The following is a 22,603-nucleotide window of genomic DNA, read 5'->3' on the forward strand; positions in this document are numbered from 1 at the left end:
GGAGTGCGTATGTTTGTGTGCGTGTATGTGTATTTGGGTGTGTGTGTGTATGTGTGTGTGTGTGTGTGTGTGTGTGTGTGTGTGTGTGTCTGGATGTGTCGTTGCCCCTCATTGTGATTCTTTTGGATAGTCTGAAGAAGAAGAAAGACACCTGCTGTCACGTGAGAAACTGAAATCAAGCTGAATCCCCTGCTGGCTGGATGCCGCTATACACCCTGGCACTAATACACTGTGATTTATCAGTGTAAATGTCTTTTATCTACGTTTGTGTGTGTGTGTGTGTGCGTGTGTGTGTGCGTGTGTGTGCGTGTGTGTGTGCGTGTGTGTGTGTGTGTGTGTGTGTGTGTGTGTGTTTGTGTGCGTGTGTATTTTGTAGTATCTTCTCGAGCATTTCTCTTTGAGTCATTTCTTTTCTGTCCATTGGTTCATTTTAACAAACTAATCCACTGAATAAATCTAATACACAGGGTTAAGCATGTGTTTGCACCGCAGTGCGACCTCTCACAAGGATACACAACTAGTCACTTACCTGCTTTCTGGAAATCCTGGACATCCAATGATCGAGTCTTGAGTATTGCCTTAAAAAACAGAAAAATGCGATTTAGGAATTCAGTTTCTTACGCCTGAAGCAAAGACGACTAGAGAGTTATGTCTGTCACCTCTTACATTTACGCATTTTGATTAGAAATACGCATGAACGGGTGATAACATGCAAAAAAATTTGAATACGACAGGTGTGTGTAAAGACCGAAATCCCGTATATTTTTGATGATGAGGGGATCCTTCACCATCTGTGAACAGCATTATGTCCAATCCTCAGCCTTTTGTCTGCCTGATTTTGCTAACTTATATATTGTGCTCCTTAGAATAATCCAATTTGAGACAGGCGCAAAAAAATAGTGATCTCTTTTAACCCCTTATTCCCCAGTCAGTTTTGTTCCCTGTTGCAACCAGCTGCCCTCCATTTGCTCAGTGTCTCTGTGTCTCGGGGAACAAATGTGACACAAGCTGTTACAGGAGGGGATGATAACGGCGACACTTGCGTGTGTATTAGTGTGCACATGCACGCACATGCCCGTGTGTTCCTCAGTACATGTGACCTCCCCTCCCTTGTCTTGTCCTCCAGTCCCCACCACGCAGTGTAAGAGGGTTTCTACCTGTGTGATGGCCAGGGCCCTGCCCAAGTGTTTCTCATGTAAGAAGCATGCATTGTGTGTATGTGTGTGTGTGTGTGTGCGTGCTCGTGTGTGTGTGTGTATGTGTGTGTTTTGCACTGCCAGTAGTGTGTAACCGCAGGTAGACGCAGTCTTATGTGAGCTCTCCTGCGGGATGTAGACCAGTTTGAACACCAGCCTTTGGACCAGGTTCCCTCCTCCTCGCCATCCAAGTGAGCTGGTTGTCGACACCAAAAAACTTCTCAAGCAACAGCAGTCCAACGTAATAATGTATTTATATACTTTTTTAATGTTTTACGTTCCATTTATTAAATGACAAAAATAAATGTCAACATTTACTCTTTGGTCAACATTTAGAAAGAGAAAAGAGTATGATAAATGGCATGTATGAGGTGGTCTGGAGTCTCAAGTAAGTGAGTCTGGTGCAGGACATGTATGCTGTGAGACAGTGGTTAGGTGTGGTTTAGGTGTGACATAGAAGTTCAAGATGGAGCTGGGACTACATTTGGGATCAATACTGATAAAGAATAAGTCCATCAAAGAGACAGCACATGTTAGAAGTTTGGGAGATAAGGGTAGACTAAAATGGTTTGGACATTGACAGAGGTGGGATTGTGAGCATATTGGTTGAGGGATGCAGAGGTTTGAGACAACAGGTAAAAGGACAAAGGGGAGACCAAAGAGGACATTTATGGATTGAGTGAAAAATGACATGGAATTAGTTGGTGTGGGCTGCAGAAGAGGCTGCAGAGAGCTGAGTTACATAGTGAAAGAAGATTCACTGTGGCGACCCTGTAGCAGCCAAAAGAAAACAAAGAGGAAGAGAAGGAATGAATTTAAGCTAAAGCTATTAACCCTCATATTATGTTAAGGGTCAGTTTGACCCATTGGGTCAATGGGTGAAATGGGTCAAGTTGACCCTTAACATAATATGAGGGTTAAACATGGCAAGGCACGATGAAAACTTAGCAGGAGTTGCCTGAAAGTCAGCAGAGCACCAGGAAGTTATTGGACTAAAACCGTATTTTCCGGACTATAGGCCGCTACAGTTTTCCCACGCTTTAAACCCTGTGGCTTATATATGGATTTTTCTTCTGTAACAGCCATCAGGAGGCGTTCTATCAGGGAGTGCAAAAATAAGACAGATGAAAGAGGTCAATGCACAGAGGAGGAAGACGCTACACTCAATGCAAAACGCAGCATGACACACAAAATATTTTCCACACCCTGATCATAGAAAGAATACAAAGAAATGCAAATGATGCAGCTTTTAAGTTGAAAGTAATCAGTCTGTCAATCCAGGAAGGAAAAAGACCTGCTGCACGTAAGTTTGGCATGAACTCCAACACTGAAGAAGACCTCAGTGGTTTCAGTGCACAGGAGGAGGATGAATAAAGCCATCATTGACTTTTCTGTTTTGTTTGATCAGCTGTTTTACTGCCATGTTACAGTCACCATTTGGAAACAATCAAGTAAGGTATGTAATTAAACATTTTCAAAATCTTTCAGAGTAAATATGTCATTTTACAACATTGTTATCTGCGGCTTATAGTCCAGTTCAGTTAATATATATAAAAATATTTTTTTCTTTAAAAATTTAGTGGGTGCAGCTTATATTCCAGTCCAGCAAATACGGTAAATGCAATGGAAATAAGGCTTGAATTTAAAGCCCAAAAAAACATTGTTTGAGGGGGAGGAAACCAGCCCTACCAGACTCACTTGGATATTTAGCCGATCACCAGTCACATTTTTACAGAAGCTTCTTTGATGTGTAGGTACTTTATAATTATACCTTCATGTATATATAAACCCAGGAGAGTCACGGCTGCGTCTCACCGGAGCTGGACAGGCGGGATGGTGGACGGTGGAAGGGTACATTTGTGTGGTTCTTAGTAGGGAGGGGTGTGTGTTTGTGTGTGTGTGTGTGTGTGTGTGTGTGTACATGTTCATGGTGAATACAAGGTGCTAAACCTCTGGGAAGCAACCTGCACAGGCTTTCTTTCTGCCTGGGTGTCCAAGCTTTTTGTGATTTGAATTCAGGCCGGTGAAATGCAAATTCATGGTGGTCTGGAAAAGCAGAACGTCCATCCCCTTCTTCCTCACCTGAGATTTCCCGAACAGCTGTGAAAAAAGCTTGTACCCCGAGTTATTTTAAGGTAGGACTCAGCTTGGAAAAAAAATTATGTTCACGAAAAGCAAGGTGCTGGCTGTCCCTCATTCATTACTGTGTAATAACTATCTTATAACCATGAGGTCAAGAGAAGGAAGTTGAAATTCAAATTTGTCCAATTTGCATTTCATCTGCTGTGTGCATTTGACAAAACGTCGGGCTGTGTCTCGTCATGGGTGTGTTGAGTGAAGACATGCAGATTCACCTGTCCTTGTGCTATGTAGCATGTCGCGTGTGTTTTTTGTGTGTCTGTGTCTGTGTGTGTGTTTGTGGGTCCTGAAGCTCCAAGGTACGTATAGAAACACACCGTCTGGCAGACAAGGAGCCAAATAGGGTATAGGGAACTTAATTACGATGGTAGAATTATTTGTCTTGTTTTTTCTTTTCCAGTATAATAGTGACACCTCTAATTTAACACCCAGAATTTTTCATTTTCCATCGCACGTGTCTCAAGTGTCTCACTGAGGTGAAAATAAGCAGCAGTTTTTTGAGGTCACCAAACTCATTTGTTGCAATAGGAATACTACCTTGTATTTAACATGTCGTAGACAATTATTATGGATTTATGGCCCAGCATCAGGTGATTTTGAATTTGGATGTGATTTTGTTTATTTTATCAGTCCTGGCATCCTGTTGATTTGAACTCCACGTGACTATAGATGGAGTATGTGATATTACTGGATGGAGGTTGGGGCTCCCTCTGCCCCTCCCCCCACTTCCACGTCCACACCTTCCTCCCAGAGAGGGGTTTTCACAGTGTGTACGTGTGTCTCCGTCAGGCTACATCGAGGCTGTGGTCATACCGGCGGGAGCTCGAAGGATCAAGGTGGTGGAGGACAAACCCTCACACAGCTTTCTGGGTAAGAATGCTCCATGGGTAAGAATGTTCCAATACCTACCATACCGACCCCCCAAAATGGTATGTGGGAATGGGCTACATGAGCAGACAGAATAAAGGACTTTAAGTGACCAGAAAATAGAAAAGCTCTTGGAAAAAGTTGCTAAGCCTTTTCACATTCATCGTTGTACACATAATTATAATGTAATGACAATTTTCATAACATCATAACAATCATGACAGGCATAACACTGTCTCTCAGTGGGGATCCGTCAGCTGGACACCAATGTTTTTTAGGTGTCGAATGTAGATTTCAAAGTAATGTCTACACTTAAATTTGCGGTCATTAAAATAAATGCAGTTTTGCTTTTTTCTCTCTTTTTTTTTTCTAAATTGTTTTTTAATTGTTAGACGGATATTCCTGTTGGATCCTTGTTTAGATCCCAAGTGAAAGCATGACCTTCGATGTCAGCAAGTGCGGTCCAACTTGATTCAGCCACGAACGAAAGCTAGCCACTGATTGTGTCGTTATTCGTATCTCGTTGGATAAGATGACAAATGCAATATTATTCAACATTGAAATGTTACATTTGTGGTCCAATGTTAAGGTGGGAAGGTTAACAAATGTCACTGTCTAGCTAAATATGTCAAATTTGTCTAACTTTTTTGGATATGTAACCCTATTTAATGTCTGCACAACATTGGACTGCAGTCTGTCTGAGGTGAAATCCCTTTTGCATTAGCTTGACTTTTCTCTGCTTTTAATTTTCATTTGAAGCCTTAATCGGCGTCTTTTCAACGTTAAACTGTCATCCGTTGATGCCGGTTGTTGACAACGTTACATAGGAGCTCTGCCGCGATGAACTAAAACTGCCACTCTGGATTCATTAGTCAGAAATACATACAATCCATGTGTCCATAACTACTTTTATGTTTCTATGATTTTCAATAGTATTATTGTCGTCTTCCTTCCTTATCTCCTGGCAGCCTTGAAAGACGCCAGCAAAAGGTCCATCAATAGCGACTGGAAGATCGAGCTGCCAGGGGAGTTTGAACTGGCCGGTACCACCGTGCGCTACGTCAGACGGGGGCTATGGGAGAAGATGTCGGCAAAGGGCCCCACCAAGACCCCCCTCCACCTGATGGTACAGAACATCCCACACTGGACCCGATACATTTACTGAAGTAGCTGGCAACAGAAGCAAGTACTTTTGCTTTTTTTTAGCAGTCCTTCAAGTACATGTTACTCTGCACCTCTGAGGAACCACGGTCATAGCGAGCCAAATATTCATAGCAAACTAAGTAGCCAAAGATAAAAAATAGTCAAATAGCCAAATAGCCAAATAGCCAAATAGTTATACTTCAAAAATATTCAAAGCTGAAAAACAATGTATTTTACATTGTTTAGAATTAATAGTTAGTTAAAATACTTCTAGTTTTAAATAGTTAGTGCTCAATATTCGCCAGAGCTTAAAAAGATCTTCTTTGCAATGACAGGACTGGTGTGACTTACCTGCGGCTCTCAGGAGTAAATGATAGTGAATACCGTAATTTCTGGATGATAAGCCGTGACTTTTTTCACTTAAACAACGGTGCGGCTGATATATGGATTTTTGGGGGGGGGGGGGGGGGGGGGGGGGCTAATGAGCTTCACGCCGCTAAAACATTTATCCTCGTCACATTGGACCAATGAAATGACCGAGTCTGTTCAACTCTGACACCGAAGAAGACGGCTTTTTTGTTTTTGTTGGTTTTAGTGCGCAGGAGGAAGCCCAAGATAGCGATCAGCTAGCCGGTGCGGCTTGTATTGAGGTGCGCTCAATAGTCCAGAAATGATGGTATTTGGATTCAGAATGAAGTGAATCCCCGAGATTCCCAGCAGGAGGCCAATCTGACCTCCATGGAAGGTCTCCTTCACAGTTGAACAGCTGGTTGCACTGGAGTCAAATAGGGGTCAGGGGTCATTTGGCACTCCGATCCCACAGGAGGTCTGCATGGACCAGTAAATCCCGTGGAGAACAGCGGAACTTCTAGAGTTCTTCTACAGAACTGCCCAACATCGGCTTAGCCGGAATCTCCAAGGCCATCTCTCTTCTTCTTCTTCTTCTTCTTCTTCCTCTTTCGGCTTTTCCCTTCAGGGGTCGCCACAGCGAATCAACTTTCTCCATCTAACCCTATTCTCTGTATCCTCCCCGCTCACACCAACTACATTCATATCCTCTCTCACTACGTCCATAAATCTCCGTGCCCCCCCCAGAGGCTGGATCAGGGAGACACCGGCCAGACCCGCACTGAGGCCGCATTTCCAAGGCCATCTCTGTTTTTTCAAAAAACTAACCCAGCACATTGCTCACACGTCAACACATTCGCATGCACTAAGTCAGTTCCTCATTAATCACCCAATCATTCAGTTACGCATTCAGTCAGTCACTGCTTAGTAGCTCACTCATTAACTCCCTCATTCACTCACTCACTCATTAACATTTCCTGTTACTGGTTTCTGTTGTTTATCTGATATATTTAGTTAACAGATCACTTATTATCCTTCCTTACTACTTGCTAATGCAACAGCATTGGTGATGACTCACTTACATACACACTCGCTCACTGACAGTTCACTGGCTCACTCAGTCACTCACACATATTAAAATGATACAGGACTGTGATTCTAGTCTTCACAGCTTTTATCCTGATGAACGAGTTTAAATAGTCAGAATCGTTTTATTGATGTTTATTTTATCAGCGCATGATTTGCGCCAAACGGTCAGTATTTATCGGACTGGATATTTTATTTTGCAACTTATTCTTAATATATCGGACGCTGATAGTAAATATTCATCACAGGGTTATGTTTGTATATTCAGGTGCTGCTGTTCCACGACCAAAGTTATGGGATTCACTATGAGTACACCGTATCCCTGAACACCTCCAAGGACCGGGGCGATGAGGAGCCGCGGGAGCCAGAGCATCTCTACATCTGGACCCACAGCAGTTGGCAGGACTGCACTGTCCAGTGTGGAGGAGGTGACCACCAGCACACACACATACACACACACACACGAGCGGGGACTAGAATAGATTTTCACAATAGAAAAGAGGTTTTCTTTTTACTCCAGTACCCCCTTATAAAGCATTTAACCCTCAAAATGCTGCGGTTCTGAAAAAAAAGCATCTTAACCAAGTATAAACTAGTGTAGCATAAACCCTCTATGTCCAGCTGTGATCGACTCTCAACACAGGCACATTTTTCCTAAACAGTGTTATTTATTGACTTTTGGCTGTTCAATCCACCCCAGTTACGGCAGGGCTCAGAAATGTTCTGCTCCTGAACTGCACTCCTGCTGCCAAAATGTTTCATTGTCAGCCATAATTTAGGTGTCTATGAATGTCTAAGACTTGTTTACTGCCCTGCAGCCATAGCTTTGATGCTGCCGCCCGAAGCCGAATTGTGCTTACTGTAAATTAAAGATGGACGCCATCCCAGACATGGAATCTGACAATTTAGTTACTTTAAAGATTGAAACGAATTGGAGAAAAAACAATTTTTTTTCCTGAAAAAACGAGTTTCGTAGATATCAGTGATCCAGGCGATCATCGCGAATGGTTTGGTCCGTGGCTGTTGTTAAGTTCTCCTGAAGTTCAGAAATGAGGTGAGGAAGCAAAACAATCAGACTTAGATCCTGTTGGGATCCGGTGTTACCAGTCTTTGCAGTTCTTGACCAGAAGCTCTTGTCAAGCAGCAGCCGTGCAGGAGGGTGGACTGCAACAGGTGTGCAGTGCTGAGGCTAAGAGGAGCCTGCTTCCAGCGCCTTCAGTTCCAGCTAGCCAACCGTCCCCGACGGGGCTTCCCCCAAGCCCAGTATTCTCCATCTCACCTTTCCTCGCAAGTTCCTTATACCCGCGGCCAGAATTCCACGTTTGACCATTCCTCACTAGTTCCTGAAACTCCTGCGATTCTGATTGCCTTTCTTCACAAGTTCCTAGTTCCTGAGACTACGGTCGCTCCCAAGCCCAGAAATCTACATCTCACCTTTACTCACAAGCTCCTGAAACCCCTGTGACGTGGCCCAGATGCAACATGGATCCAGCCCAGTCATCTGTTCACTTTCTTTGTAAATAACCCCCTTAAAAAGCCTTCCCTCCTCAGACTGTTCTTGCATTTGGGTCAGGTACCCGCCGTAATCAATCTGGCTATTCTGACCCAGCAGACACTCTAGGGAGAGCCCTAGGAGTAGCTCCCAGTCCTGTAGCTATTCCCGTTCCAGAAGCCCAGCTACGTGCCCATCCAGAAACCGGTCCTCCCCAGCACCCTTTGCTAGCCACCCACTCCCGACCGGGCTTCCATGTCCCACCTTTCCTAGCAAGTTCATCGTTCCTGAGACTCAACCCCAGATCCAGCACAGTCATCCGTCAACTTCCTCTGTAAATAAATGCCTTACCTCTTCAGAGTTCTTGCATTTGGGTCAGGTGCCCTCCATAATCATAACATATCCCTGTGCAGGAAGAAATTACTTGTCCTCTTTTTCTTTCCAAAGTGGTTTGTTCCCAACGGATATCGGGTTTATATGTTTGTGTCAGAGTTTTATACCTTAGAAATAAGTGTATCACCTTTGAGACTCATATCTAAATCCACTTGTACCTGTAGGCAAAATGGTATATATACTGTAAACATTTAACAGAAATGCACGTTTATCACACTGCCTCCAACATGACCCGCTTTCATTGTTCCATGATGAATATCTGCACCAAGTTCAAAACGAGCTGCTCCGTCCAGAGAAATTTTGGTTTCATTTGGGAAATGAACCTTTAAATTTGGAGAAGTCCAACGGGTGTAGGGATGAAGATGCTGAGGGGAGAGCGACTGGCTAATCCAGGTTAGCGATCAGCATCACACAGTCAGAACAGCGGTCCTAATTATCCAGAACCCCCACAGTTGAGCCCCTTTATCCGCTTACTGCTTTGTAATATTGGTATCTAGCGCTCAAAATATTCCCGTCTGCATGTATGTGAGAAGAGAACTTTGAAGTTGCAGTTGACTGCTTTTATCCGGGAGAAGAGGTCAGGTGCTTCTGGATTAGTTGCCAGCGAAGCAGCCGGAGGCCGACCCACCATGGCCCGGCTTATCTCTTTTTAATGGCGGATTAGAGTTTGTCTGCGCACTTGAGAGCCTAGCGAGATGTGTGATTTGACGTCTAGAGCGCACATACACACACAATGCAGCCTCTAATATCAAACTCTTGAGCTTGCATTTTCACACAGCTCACCTCACCGCTCTGGAGGAGAGCCTTCTCACACACGCCGGGGGAGTGTCGTTCATCGCCTTGCTCAAGAGCGCTTCGGTTGTGAATGTCAGAGGAGGGTCATTACTTGATGTCAAAGACCCCAGACAACTATAAGCCAAACGTGTCGATACTCACCACCTGCTTACACACTGGTTATTTTTACTCACTCGTTCATTTGATCATTCACTTATTTACCCAGCCACATTCGTTGTGACACAGTAATTCGTTCCCCTACTCATTTACTTATCCAAACTCTCCACTAACCCAACAACTAGTGGTCACTCACGTACTGAGTCAGATATTGACTCATCTGCCGAATCTCTTATTTACTCATTTAAGATCTTATGAACTCAGTCGTCAATTTTATCACAACCTCACCTATTTATCAAGTCATTAACTAACGTACCTGTGTCTGCTTGATCACTGACTTCTTCATTTTGTCACCTATTGACTCACTTACACACTGACTGACTTGCTCATTCGTTTACATTACATTTATTTACTCACATTTGTCTCATCCGTTAACTGACATGAAACGTACTCTATTCCTTCTCAGTCGCTTAATCACTCTCACTCATCCACGAAAAATTCATAGACTTACCCAGTCACCGTGTCTTTTACTTCCTCGTATTCACTGCCTTGTTCGCTTGAAAGTTAGTCGCAGCAAGACAGAATATATGTGTGTGAATGAGAGGAACTCGGGTGGGACGGTGAGGCTACAGGGAGTGGCGATCAAGAAGCTGGAGGATTTCAGGTACTTAAGGTCAACAGTCTAGAGCAACGGAGAGTGTGGAAAAGAGGTGAAGAGACGGGTCCAAGCAGGTTGGAATGGGTGGAGAAAAGTGTCAGGGGTACTATGTGATAGAAGACTATCAGCCAGAATAAAAGGAAAGGTTTACAAGACAGTGGTGAGACCAGCGATGCTGTATGGACTAGAAACTGTTACAATGACCAAAAGACAGCAGCCAGAACCCGAGGTTGCAGAGATGAAGATGTTGAGGTTCTCTTTGGGAGTGACCAGGATGGATAGGATCAGGAATGAGTCTATCAGAGGAACAGCACATGTTAGATGTTTTGGAGAGAAGGTCAGAGAAGCCAGACTGAGATGGTTTGGTCATGTACAGATGAGGGATAGTGAATATATTGGTAGGATACTGGAATTGGAGCTGCCAGGCAGGAGGTCTCGAGGAAGACCAAGGAGAAGATTTATGGACGTAGTGAGAGAGGATAGGAAGGTAGTTGGTGTGAGAGAGGGGGATACAGAGAATAGGGCTAGATGGAGAAAGTTGACTCGCTGTGGCGGGAAAAGCCAAAAGAAGAAGTGCGCTTATTAATTCACTTGTGCAAACTCTTACTTAATTACATATTAATTCACTCGAATAGTCCCTCTCATCACAAAATTGCTCACTCGGTCATTCAGGCTGTGAGGAAGATACTTTTTTTTTTTTTTTTTTTTTAGTCAATATAATGCCTCTTGGCTTTAGAGACACAATGTTTATTAGAACAAAGAAACTTAGTTTGCTTCCAAGGTGAAGTTACACTGTGTGTTTTTGTTGTTATAATGTGTGTGTGTGTGTGTGTGTCTCACACAGGTGAGAGGAGAACAGTCGTTTCGTGTATGAGAATCGCCAACAAAACCATGGATGTGGTCAACGACAGCTACTGTCAACCCGAGAACCGGCCGCAGCCCCAAGTACGAGCCTGCAACTCCCACCCGTGCCAGTACAGGTGAGGCAAGCGCAAGCAAGCGTGCACTAACACACACACACACAGCAGCAAATGTGATAGCAGCTTTTTGTCACCAGGAAATAATCCTCACATCTAGATTGACATGAGCAAATTCAGAAAATCCTATGAACCTTGAACTGTGTTGTATTTATTTAGATTTTTGAAATGAAAATGAATTAAAATCACTGTGCAGTCTTAAAGAGGTGGCTGAGATGATAATGGGGGTTCACTGACTCTCCAGGTGGGTGACGGGGGAGTGGGGGTCCTGCTCGGTGACCTGTGGGAAAGGCTTCCAGCAGAGAGAGGTAGTTTGCATGTACCAGCTCCAGAACGGCTCCCTCATCCACACCAGGGACCTGTACTGCCAGGGTGGGAGACCCCCGGTCCTGCAGGGGTGCGATGGCCGCCTCTGCCTAACTGTGTGGGAGGCGTCCGAGTGGTCCAAGGTACGCAGCTATTCCTGTTTTCAAACAAGTTTTGAGCAGGAGTTTGAACACAAGTTTCATTTACTGCATAAAATCATGACGAGCAAAGAAAGGCTAAATTCATAATTCACAGGCAAAAGACCAATGAGCCAAAAGCACCTCATTCGTTCCAAATAAGGGCTGTTTGAACATCTTGGCCATCAAAGTTTATTGCCGACAGTTTAAAATTACATTTTGCACATTAATGCAAACTGAATTATTCTGAAAAACACTGGCGCGTTATTAGCTCCGCCTCCACCTTAGTTGCCAGAGATCTCAAATATGCAACTTTCCAAAGCATAATGGATGTTGGAAATGGCATTCTTTTTTTATATTTAAATCACATGAATGTGTTCAGCCAATCGCGTCAAGCCGTCAGTGAAAATAGGAAAGTAGCAGGATTCAGATTAACGGTGCAATACATGTGAATTTCGATTACCTGACAGCAATAAAAACAATATCATGTTTCAAGTGAATGGATGTAATGTTATTCTAAATTGCGAGCAGCTCTTTTATAGAATAGCATTTGTCCCAGTTTCACATAGGCGTCACTGAGATTTCACTTGTGTAAAAGAGCCTGTTACCAATATTTAACAGAAGATCCAGTGCTTTAAAAATTGTAATTAAAATAACTCAGTAGAATATTCCCCTCCTCACCGAGATGCGTCATCATCATCGTTTTTCTCATCATCTCGAGAGCCAAGGGGCGTAATGGTTGAGAATATGTGGTCATTCTCTTCAGACCAGATCAGCAATGGAGTAGAGCGTCTATTCTTTCAACGCTAAGTAAAACGCAAAACCATTAAGTCTGTGTTATATCCTGTTCTTGAGTCTGGTTCAACTAATCCTCAAAGGCCTTTGAAATAAAGACCTACAAGATATAAGACCCATGAAATGGCACTTCCTGCTTAGTTGGAGCTTGAAGAATAAGGCCCCCATTCTGTTACACTATGCCAGTGGGTATTAAAACTGTAAAATTTACAACCAAATACCCAGCCAGATACAGCAAACCCAGCTGGACCCACTAAACTACTTCATATTTCCATTATTTCTGTTTTTAAAGAAGCCTAGATATTAGCTACTAGCTACTACCTAAAGAAATAGCTGAAGGATATGGACACGCACTGATGCCGGTTCGGTTGTAGTTTAGGTAGGTCGGTTTCGACGTGGTTTAACACCTGTCGCTTTTGCAGTGTTCATCGGACTGCGGTCAAGGAGTTCGCAGGAGGAGAGTCTCGTGCACGAACCCGAAGGGTCTGTGCGACCCTCTGTCCCAGCCCACCCAAGAGGAGCCCTGCGAGGACCACTCCAAGTGCTACGAGTGGAAGACAGGGGACTGGTCCAAGGTAAGCATGGCGGTCCTTCGTGTCTCCGGATTAGGAATAATAAAAAAAAAGGAGAAAGATGGGGGAATATCACCTGCTTCTAGTGGCACCCTCAGAATATGCTCCAACATCATCGGAACAAAAAACGAATTCCTTCTATAACCGGCTAATCCTCTGGAAGTCGACATCCACTCTCGGCTACTCCTGACCAGGAAAATGAATCCTTTCATTTTTGCTTGTTTGTAAAAACCGAAGCGATTCCAAACTTTTTTTTTCCCCTTTTCTATTCATCTTATAAATTGTACTTGGTTCCCCTTAACGGTCTCTTCTTCCATCTCTGCCCCTCAGGCCAGCAACACCTTCCAAACTCTTTTGATGGGGGCGACATTGGGCCAGTAATGGCCTAAAATAATGTAATAATAAAGTGATTCGAAACAGGTGGGCGTAATCATGACTGGGTCGAAAGCGAAGGATCCGGGAAGCATGAGCTAAGGCTTCGCAGGCGGATGGAGAAATATTCGAAAGCAAAGTTTTCCGAGGCGCATAAAGATATGCAGGTTTAAAGAAATGCGTCACGATTGAATTTTTAAGAAGTCACGCGCATTCCGATTGAGAACCTAAATTGGCAAAATGAACCTTCAACTGGAATTCATCCTGTCTAGTTATTTATTCATCCCTCATTTAAGTCTTCATTCAGCTTTTAAAATTTCCTCGCATTAGCGGTTCAGCGCTGTGCCAAATTTATTTTTGAAAAGCACAAACGCTACCCCATTAATCTCATTTATTCATTCATTTAGGCATTCGTTTCTTCTCCATACAGCTCATCCTGCTCATTAGGTTGCAGGGGTGGTGCAGTCAATCCCAGCTGGCAGGGTTAGTGTGATCGCCTGCAATCACAGAACTTTTTGCAGTTCCTAGGACCTTTTCAGGAACTGGGCCTTTTCCTCCTGCATTCAGACGGTATAAGAACCAGAACCATGGAACTCAGTTCCTCGAACCATAGCTCCTACTCCGAGGCGCAGTCTTCTTAGGGTTCCAAGGGAACTCATATGATATAGGTGCTTGGTAATTGATAGAATTCATAAGCCGTGTCAATTACTAAATACTTCTCGCGGACTGCTCTTTGCCATTTTGAAAATCTATTGCGGTCACTGTTCAACCGTTCTCTTGCAACAATATGGACAGAATTAGCGAGAATTGGAGTGACAAAGAGGTCCAAGCTCTTCTGGCCTACTACGTCAGAGGGGTTTCCGGGGCTAGCAAAGGAACATCAACATTTTGGTCAAAATAAGTACAGAGTTACAAAATAGCAGGGGCTTTCACATGGTGAAGCAGTCCAGGGAGAAAATAAAAGCACTTGAATTTATCTGATTGTCCATGGTTATTATTCCCGCATCTGAACATGAATCCTGTGGTAGATCCTTCGTCTTCCTTCTTCGTGTGGCATAACCAGGGTATCAATGTAACCCTTTTATCTTAATTTATGTTGCGGCGTTTTAGTCAGAGGAAACACCTAGTTGACGGTAAAAACGTCAGTTTAAAAAGCAATAGCTGTTGTCGGCCACAGCCACGCCACACAAGCCTGCAATACAACTAACTATTCCTGCTCAATTCTTGGTAAAAAAAAACAACAGAATTTCCAAACTACATCCACAAAATTCCCAGCAGCCCCGAAATCACACAGCAACAAGCATCAACATAAACCCCAACATTCGTGACTCACTACACTATCAACAATGCCACCAAAGGGAGATACAGTATACCCCTTAGGAAAGGAGATCAACCCACTAATGCAAGGTACACAGGCGCGAACAACAATGGACAGAGACAGGGTTTAGGGGAACCTTGACAACCTTTTATTGATTTATTCAGTAAGTAGTCGAAAATAGCTCAAAACACTGGCTGGGGGGGATATATAGGTGGATGGACCACCACACTGATGACAGGAGAGGGGCTCACCACAGGAGGGCAGCCAGGAGGAGGGCAAGGAGAGAGAGAGAGGGAGAGAGACACACACACATGAAGTGCACAAGCACACACACACACGTAATGGACAACTACCATTGGTGTGAGTCAGGTATGCAGATACCCCACCACCAGGTCTTGGGCCTCCCGACTAGCTTCCCCCACTCCTTTTCTATTAAAAAGACTAGCAGTGAGCAAAAGAGCAGCCTGCCAGCAGCAGACAGCCCCACGTATTGGAGGTCACTCAGGTCAGCAGACTACCTGTGCAAACAGAGGATACCGGAGACAGATGAGTTACAAAAATTTCGCTGAGTAATCCGGGACAGAGATAGGAAGGACGGCGACATACCACAAACTGGATGCACATAATCTCCGTCAGCTGTAGGGAGAACACTCGACAAGCCGATAAAAAAAAAAAGAGAAACCGCTGCAGCAGTCCCGCTGGAAACCCTGACGTCGGCTAAGCTCACAGCCAAGAAAAGCCACACAGCCCGTAACTCAGACGAGACTCCCCACAAACTTCCACTTTTCCATGAAGGGCAGATCCCTACACACTCAGACTCCTAAGGGACAACAGAACATACGGCTGGTGATTGTAACAAACAACCAGATATGCCATACACCTTGTAGTAGTTGGTGCCATGTTTTTTTTAAAACTCAACACAGGCATTTGGCGCCAAGCAGTCGCATGCGATGATGACGATACTGTGGCTTAAAGACACTGGCACCCAATATCCACTAAATTCACAGAAATTTGTTTTTGAGTTTAGACTTAAGCCGCACGTCACATTGATCCCTAGCATTGTCTCTTAGTGCCTGTGCCAATGTAATTCCAGCAAGGCAAGAACCCCAAAAAAGGGTCCCCTGGAGGAGGTGAGTTGGAACCTAACTGGAGCTGGCCAGTACTCCTGGCCAGTACTCCTTGGTTCTGACAAGGGAGTCTTTTTATATGGAGTTTGCATGTGGCCTGTGTGTGTTTCCCCCGGTTGGTAACCTCAGTTCACCAAAATGATCAATGCTAAGTGTTTTTGCACTTTCAAATCATTCATTATCTACTGGTTATTCCACACTTATGGTAGCCTATCCCAGCTGTCATTGGGTGAGAGGCAGGATTAACCCTGGACTTTTTTTTCCACTAACCATTACCATAAAGATGTCATTTTGTCAAGGGTTGAATATGAGTGACAAACCATCATGAGCATACATTTAAAAACATTGAATGTGGTGAGATGGATGATCCAATCCACGTAATCTGTTCATTATTGTGCGTGTATGTGTCTCCCCATGCGGCTGTGTATGTACAAAACCAGAACAGGAAGTGTAAATGGTATGAGGGCTGAGATAGTGAAGTAACTGGCTCCAGCTGAGGGGCTCTGAACGCTGAGCACGAGCGCCATCTGTGGCGGTTGAGTAAACACATCTCTAGTCGGCTCCCGTCCTTCCAGTCTCAGCTCGCTGCTCCAGGTTAATGAGGGTCCCCTTGTCTCCCTCCTACTTCCATCTCGCCATTCCTTGGTGCTGCGACAGAGAGCTAATTCCAACTGAACCCTGGTAGCTTTTAGCAAAGCAAACCGCACCTGGCGCTTAACTTGCATTTAAATACACTTTTGTCTTCATTAACTGATGGGACTAGTGATGTCACATCCACCTGGGACTTTCAACACCTCTCCCCTATGCTAGACACCCATCTATCATGGTGAAATGGATAGATATCATCAAAAGAAATCAACCCCAGAGACCGTGTCAAAGAATTATGCTGATATTTGCATTATCCTGTTGGCTCTCAAACATGGTTGAGCCTGCCGACGGATACATAAACACTAACCCACTAACTAGTCCGAACCTCAAGTCTGAGTTTATCTTCAGCGTGGTTGTTACTGGAGAAACAGAGCTTGTGTGTTGATGATCCAGTTGCACCTTCCTTTTCGTCATGATTTTCTCAGCCCCTTAAGGTTGGCGCTTTACTCACAAACTGAGAATCAACAAAAGGGAGAGCCTCACTCCTGCTCCAGTGATGAGGGGTTCAGGGCAAAACCAGCTTCTACATGTCCAAATGATTAGCGACGGTCACTGTTTATAATATAAGATGTGTCAATATTAAACATGGCAAATTCAATCCGCTTCCTTCATCTTTTGGGAGTGAAATGAAACAGTTTGCTTATATTATTGTTTTAACCCTCTCAGGCTCAAATTAAGTTGTGGCGTAATTAGCTAAGTAGCATTTAGCTGTCGCAAATCTGCAACATCTGCCTGGAGAGGGTTAATTTCTTATTTTGTGAATTGATCTTCCCAATCAAACATCTGCATCTGTACCCAGTATTTGTCCCATCATGGGCTCTTTCTCCTTCGTGGTTTCCCCCAGTGCTCGTCATCCTGCGGGAAGGGCCTTCAGTCCCGTGTGGTCCAGTGCATGCACCGCGTGACCGGACGCCATGGCAATGACTGCTCAGTGCCTCTGAGGCCACCTACCTACCGACCCTGTCACCACGGTGCCTGCAACGAGAAGATCAACGTGAACACCATCACGTCCCCCAGGCTTGGTGAGACTCCCATTTCAGCCCGACATCGCCAGAATTATATTTTTCTTAGCAACATTTTATTTTTCAGTGATTTCTAGCCCATTATTTGTTTATTTCGGGTGATTTTGTGTTTATTTTCATTAGATGTCCGTCATTTTCCTCATGTGCGCTTTTGCGTGATTTAAAAAGAAAAGGATTACGTTGATTTACCGTGTACCGTTACCGAAAACAACGCAACCTTCTTGTCGAACGCCTGTTTTGACCACTCCGTCCAAAAAGCAATGTAGTTCTGCATGCTAACCTAAGCCCTGCTTGTCGTCCCCCTACTCTACAGCTGCTCTGACCTACAAATGCCTGGGCGACCAGTGGACGGTGTACTGCCGTGTGATCCGGGAGAAGAACCTGTGTCAGGACATGCGGTGGTACCAGCGCTGCTGCCAAACATGTAGGGACTTTTATGCTAAGAAGACTTTGCACAAGAGCTAATGACCAAATGCACCTTCCTCTGTGTAGCGCCCCCACCCCCTTTTTTTCTTTTTTTTTTTTTAAATGCTTTTTAATATTGTTAAATGTTATAGGAAACGGTTTCTATTAATGGTTGAACTTTTTTTGTACTTTACAACAGGAAACACGGACGTGTATTTTTATTTTTAGTTTTCTTATTGGTCTCATAAGCTTCCAAGTGTCAATGAGAAGAGGATCCTATCCGGTTTATCTTTTGCTGTACGCCAAAAAAAACAAAATAAGAAATGAAAAAAAAAAGAAAAATTCCAGTCCAGGTGGAATAATTGCACAGAGAGATTTTAGATGAGTGCTTGATTTTGAAGTTCAGTTTTTCCTGAAAGAGATAATGATTTCTAGCCCAAGCTCCAGCCTGTTACCCTACTGTGCTGGTTTTCAGAGCAACTTGTTGCCAATTCATTACCTAGAAAACTGTTTCCATTTATAAAATAAGACTGAAATATTTCTTTATTCAAAAATGAAAATAGTAATGATAAAAAAAAAAAAAAAAAATCAAACAATATCAATATACTGTATAAGACAGATTTAGCCGGTGTGAGGTCTTTAAGACACTTTGAATCTAGGGGTCAAGCGGCAGATGGCCATCGGGTCAGAAGACCCGGACCCCTTCATCATGTCCTCTGAGGGGCTGATTACAATCAGTCAAAATGACTCAGAACATCATGATGGGATGCAGTTTATTGAGTTGAAAGAAATTTTACGAAAGGCGATAGTTTACAGATTTCTTATGTGACAGACAGGCCTATTTTCCTCTTAAAGCTGCATCTCCTGCTGGGCATTGGGAAAAGTGCAGGGTTAAGAAACCCCGCAACCAGCTGCAGTTTTTAGATGCTCTTGTTGGAACTTTCAGTTCCACCGCTAAAACAAAGAAGCAAATGATAATTAGAATGACGACTTTAAAAAAAATCAATCACATATCACTCAAACTTTCTGTCAGTCTTCAAAATTAGTGTGGCTATTGTGTAGTTTGTAATGAGGGTGGGAAATACAAAAAAAAAAATATCTATATTGCTCTTCTTTTTTTTTTTCTCCAATAAACCAATGATTTTTGTATTTCCACCGTAATGCTCTTAGTCCCAGAAAGAAATAAGTCAATAATCCAAACTGACTGGGATTCAGCCCACTGATGCCCATCATGACAGTAACATGAGATGAAAATTAGTTATTTCTTTTTATTCAGTGATTTCATTTTATTTGCCATAATCCCACAACAGATCTGATACCATCTTGATCTGGACTTTATTGGCATTGGAGACCAGATGGCATCCTGGTCAATACCAATAATACCAATATCATTCTCTGACATAAAACCTGCGTATGAGATTAAATTTCATCCTCAAAGTTACACATCAATAGCCCCTCATTTGCAGCCCCTTAGTACAGGTGACTAAATCTAACAAACTTCTGTTTTTTCCCAAGCTGATCATCTTCTTAGCAGTTTGTTTTTCCGGACAAGCGTCACACACAACCTCTCATATCGGCCATTTCCAGCTTTTTTCTTAAAAAAAATTCTATTATGCATCCGCAGTTGCTAACTGTTCTTTAATTTCACAAGCTAAACGTCTCGCATCTGGGTTGAAAATGTTCTGACCCGGCGCCACTGACTTTATCACACTGCTGTGTTCTAGTTTGTGTTCGTTGCGCGTTTTTTGTTTTTTTTTAAATCTAGTTGGATGCTGCGGTGCAAACTGGCAGACACAGACTCGCTTTGTGTTTCTGCTGTGGAAGCCACCTGCTCTGCGTTGCCCATGGAAACCAGGGCTCAGTCGTCGTTGTCCTCAATACCGTAATTATTGAATCTATAAAATGACATGGAAGTGAAAAATATAGATGTATAATTCCCAAATGCCTTATTTAGCCAAACATTTGGGACTGAACAAGGAAACAGGCAAGGTGCGTTCACTGTGATCAGCAACTTTGCAGCAGTTACTATAAAGAGACATGTAGGGATGGGATAGCAGCATCATGCCAGGTTTAATTTTTGTAATCTGATTGGATCATAGAGATGTGATCAGTGTGTCTGGGAGAAAGGTGTTAACATGGCTACATGCAGGCTTGACTTTTCAGTGCAGGTAAAAGTAATATTTCTAGCAGTGAAGATCCAAAAGCAAATCCATCTCATCAGAGTTTGCCTTTTCCCTTGAATGCCGCAGTGATCGCTAAGTGAGGACACACCCTATCTTTTTCTTTGCCTAAACGGACAAATCTAAATCGCTAAACTCAAAGATGCATAAGGGTTTTTTAAATTATATTTTAAATGGAAAAAATAATGTACATTTTTGTAAAGTAAAATTCAACTAAGGCTAAAAATCTATGTAAATGTTTAATGTCAGCTTGAACAAATTCAGTATTAAAAGTTGAGCCTTTTAAAAAGACCTTTACATTTGCGTATCCGGTACGGCACATTTGCTTCCTGTCCCAACTTTAATGTCCAGCAGCTCCAGAAATATCACAGCCTTTCATTTCAACCCTTTTCACATGCATTTTATTCTATGTGTGTGTGTGTGTGTGTATGTGTGTGTGTGTGTGTGTGTGTGTGTGTGTGTGTGTGTGTGTGTTGACTAAAGAGTCCTCAATCTTCCAAAGGGTTGAGCTATATATCCCTCTCAACAACCTGCGTACAAATAACAGCTTTCCACTTTCACTTCTCCCAATACAAACATCGCTCCTCCATCTCTGCAATTATAAAAACACCGGCAGGCCCAGTTGCGCCGACATTTGCGCCATACATACAACCGACATAAAGGATCCACTAGAGGGCAGATCAGAGTAAAACATCCTGGAATCGTCTCCTCTTGACTATATAGAGTAATATGCTCATAGCTAAAGCTATGATGCAGATGCAGCCGTATCATTTCGAACCTTCATCGTACACCATCCTTGGTGCCTCTTTCTGGTCTCCGTTGTTCCCCACAGGCGTGAACAATGTAAAATGGATGTATTTGTTTATAACAAGCTTTTAGATGTTGTTCGTTCATAGTCTAAAAAAAAAAGAGTTGAAAGGTGAACTTGTGTAAAGCTTGATATGGGGGAGCCACTGATACTGATGTGCCTGATGAGCGAGTCATAGAAAAGCAAGTATGGTGTCAGTCACTGAGCCAGAAAAAGACCCAACCCCCACAGACGAACGCCGAACGGTCATGGAAGAAGTCACAACCTTCGATACGACTCATTAAATCCACTAATTGGATTCGTATTTAGAACCTTGAGATGAAATGATCACGTCCCCATGCCCGTAGCCTGACAGTTGGCGGCTGAAGTCGTGCGCAGACAGCAGCTTTTCAGATGGAGGGACGGCACGTGTTGACGCTGCATCAGCAAATATCCCTAATTTCTCTTTAATAAGTTGGAACACCGTCGGGTTCCATGTGGAAAATGAAGTGGAAAGTAGAGCTACTTGTACGCAGACGGATGATTTGGGGTTGAATGGTGCTATCTTACGACCTGTTTCACAAATGTGAAATTCAGCTTTTCAACAGTGGTCCTATATTGTCATTTTTAACAGTTATCTGTTTTTTTTTTGTATGTTGTAGGGTTTTATTTAATAACAATTAACTTTTTATTGATGAGAATTTTTCTGATGTAGTGCAAACATGCTTAATTATGATTGTACTGTACCTTTTTTTTGTTGCACATTCAGTATGTTTGGTACATTAACAGCCATGTTATGTATTTTATGGTGCTGATTTGGAATGGAGTAAATAATCTGTTTATACAGGGACTTAACCATTTCTCTTCTTATTAGTCACTCCGTGTTTGTACTGTCATCCACTAAGTGCCCAATATTCATAGAATCATTCTGAGAACCTGAGTGATAGGATAAAAACTATATTTCAAGTTGACTGTAACGTGATTGTCTTTTCTTTCTGAAATTAAAAAATGATGAGGTTTTTTTTTTTTTAATCCATTGATGAAACGGGAACTAGAAGCCTTTTAAGTAGTAAAATGAATAAAAATCTAAAATAGATTTGAATTGGAAGCACTGCACGTACCATCATTTATCTGCACTTTTGCAGATAATGTGTTTTTGTTTACTTGAAACTAATGTCAGTAAGAGGCAGAGGCTCCTTGCTTGGACATTTGAAATTCTTCATGTGTATTCCCAACTCTCCAAAGTACCAAAGTTCATCTTTCATTGTCAGAAGTACTGTTTTTATTAAATGCATAAAAAAGCAGTAAAAACATCACTGTAAACGTGCTACTAATCATGGTTTTATTCCCTAGGTGACTGAAACAGGAAGTGTTAAACCGTCCAGACTGCTTTGGACCAACCCGAGTCATGGAGGAACACTTTCCTCATCCCACTTGATTTATTTACCAGATTAACATCCCAAAAACAACAGCATTGCAATTGACCCCGTAGGTGATCTATTAGACCTTGAACCGGCTCATGTGGGGAACCCCCAGTCCAGAGCGGTTATCGTGGGCTCACTTGTCCTGCATCCCATATTAGACCTCAAATAGTGGGTGTGGCTTCCTGGACTGTGACCAGCCCAAGTGCAGTCATGGATCCATGGAAACAATCGCCAGCCTGAGCCCACCGGCGTGGGTCTGTCTGGATCCGTCTACCGTCAAGCCGAGTCAGGGGTATACAAGCTCTTCAGTCACCAAGGTA

At 43.2% G+C, this 22,603-nt stretch overlaps 1 protein-coding gene across 1 annotated transcript in view; it reads left to right on the top strand.

The window, feature by feature from the left end:
- adamts17 (ADAM metallopeptidase with thrombospondin type 1 motif, 17) overlaps positions 1 to 18,488 on the top strand; it is a 108,803-nt gene extending 90,315 nt beyond the window's left edge. Inside the window, exons 16-23 of the mRNA XM_086143722.1 lie at positions 4,125 to 4,205; positions 5,171 to 5,328; positions 7,048 to 7,207; positions 11,058 to 11,193; positions 11,435 to 11,639; positions 12,851 to 13,003; positions 17,310 to 17,487; positions 17,801 to 18,488. Of these exons, the coding sequence (XP_085999848.1) occupies positions 4,125 to 4,205; positions 5,171 to 5,328; positions 7,048 to 7,207; positions 11,058 to 11,193; positions 11,435 to 11,639; positions 12,851 to 13,003; positions 17,310 to 17,487; positions 17,801 to 17,952 (1,223 nt within the window). The 3' untranslated portion in view covers positions 17,953 to 18,488. The remainder of the gene's footprint in view (positions 1 to 4,124; positions 4,206 to 5,170; positions 5,329 to 7,047; positions 7,208 to 11,057; positions 11,194 to 11,434; positions 11,640 to 12,850; positions 13,004 to 17,309; positions 17,488 to 17,800) is intronic.
- The last annotated feature ends 4,115 nt before the right edge of the window (positions 18,489 to 22,603 follow it).

This window comes from Fistularia commersonii, chromosome 3 (genome assembly GCF_037954325.1).
Source record: "Fistularia commersonii isolate RoL2024-O1a breed Wild chromosome 3, RoL_Fcom_v1.0, whole genome shotgun sequence".
NCBI classification, from domain to species: domain Eukaryota; kingdom Metazoa; phylum Chordata; class Actinopteri; order Syngnathiformes; family Fistulariidae; genus Fistularia; species Fistularia commersonii.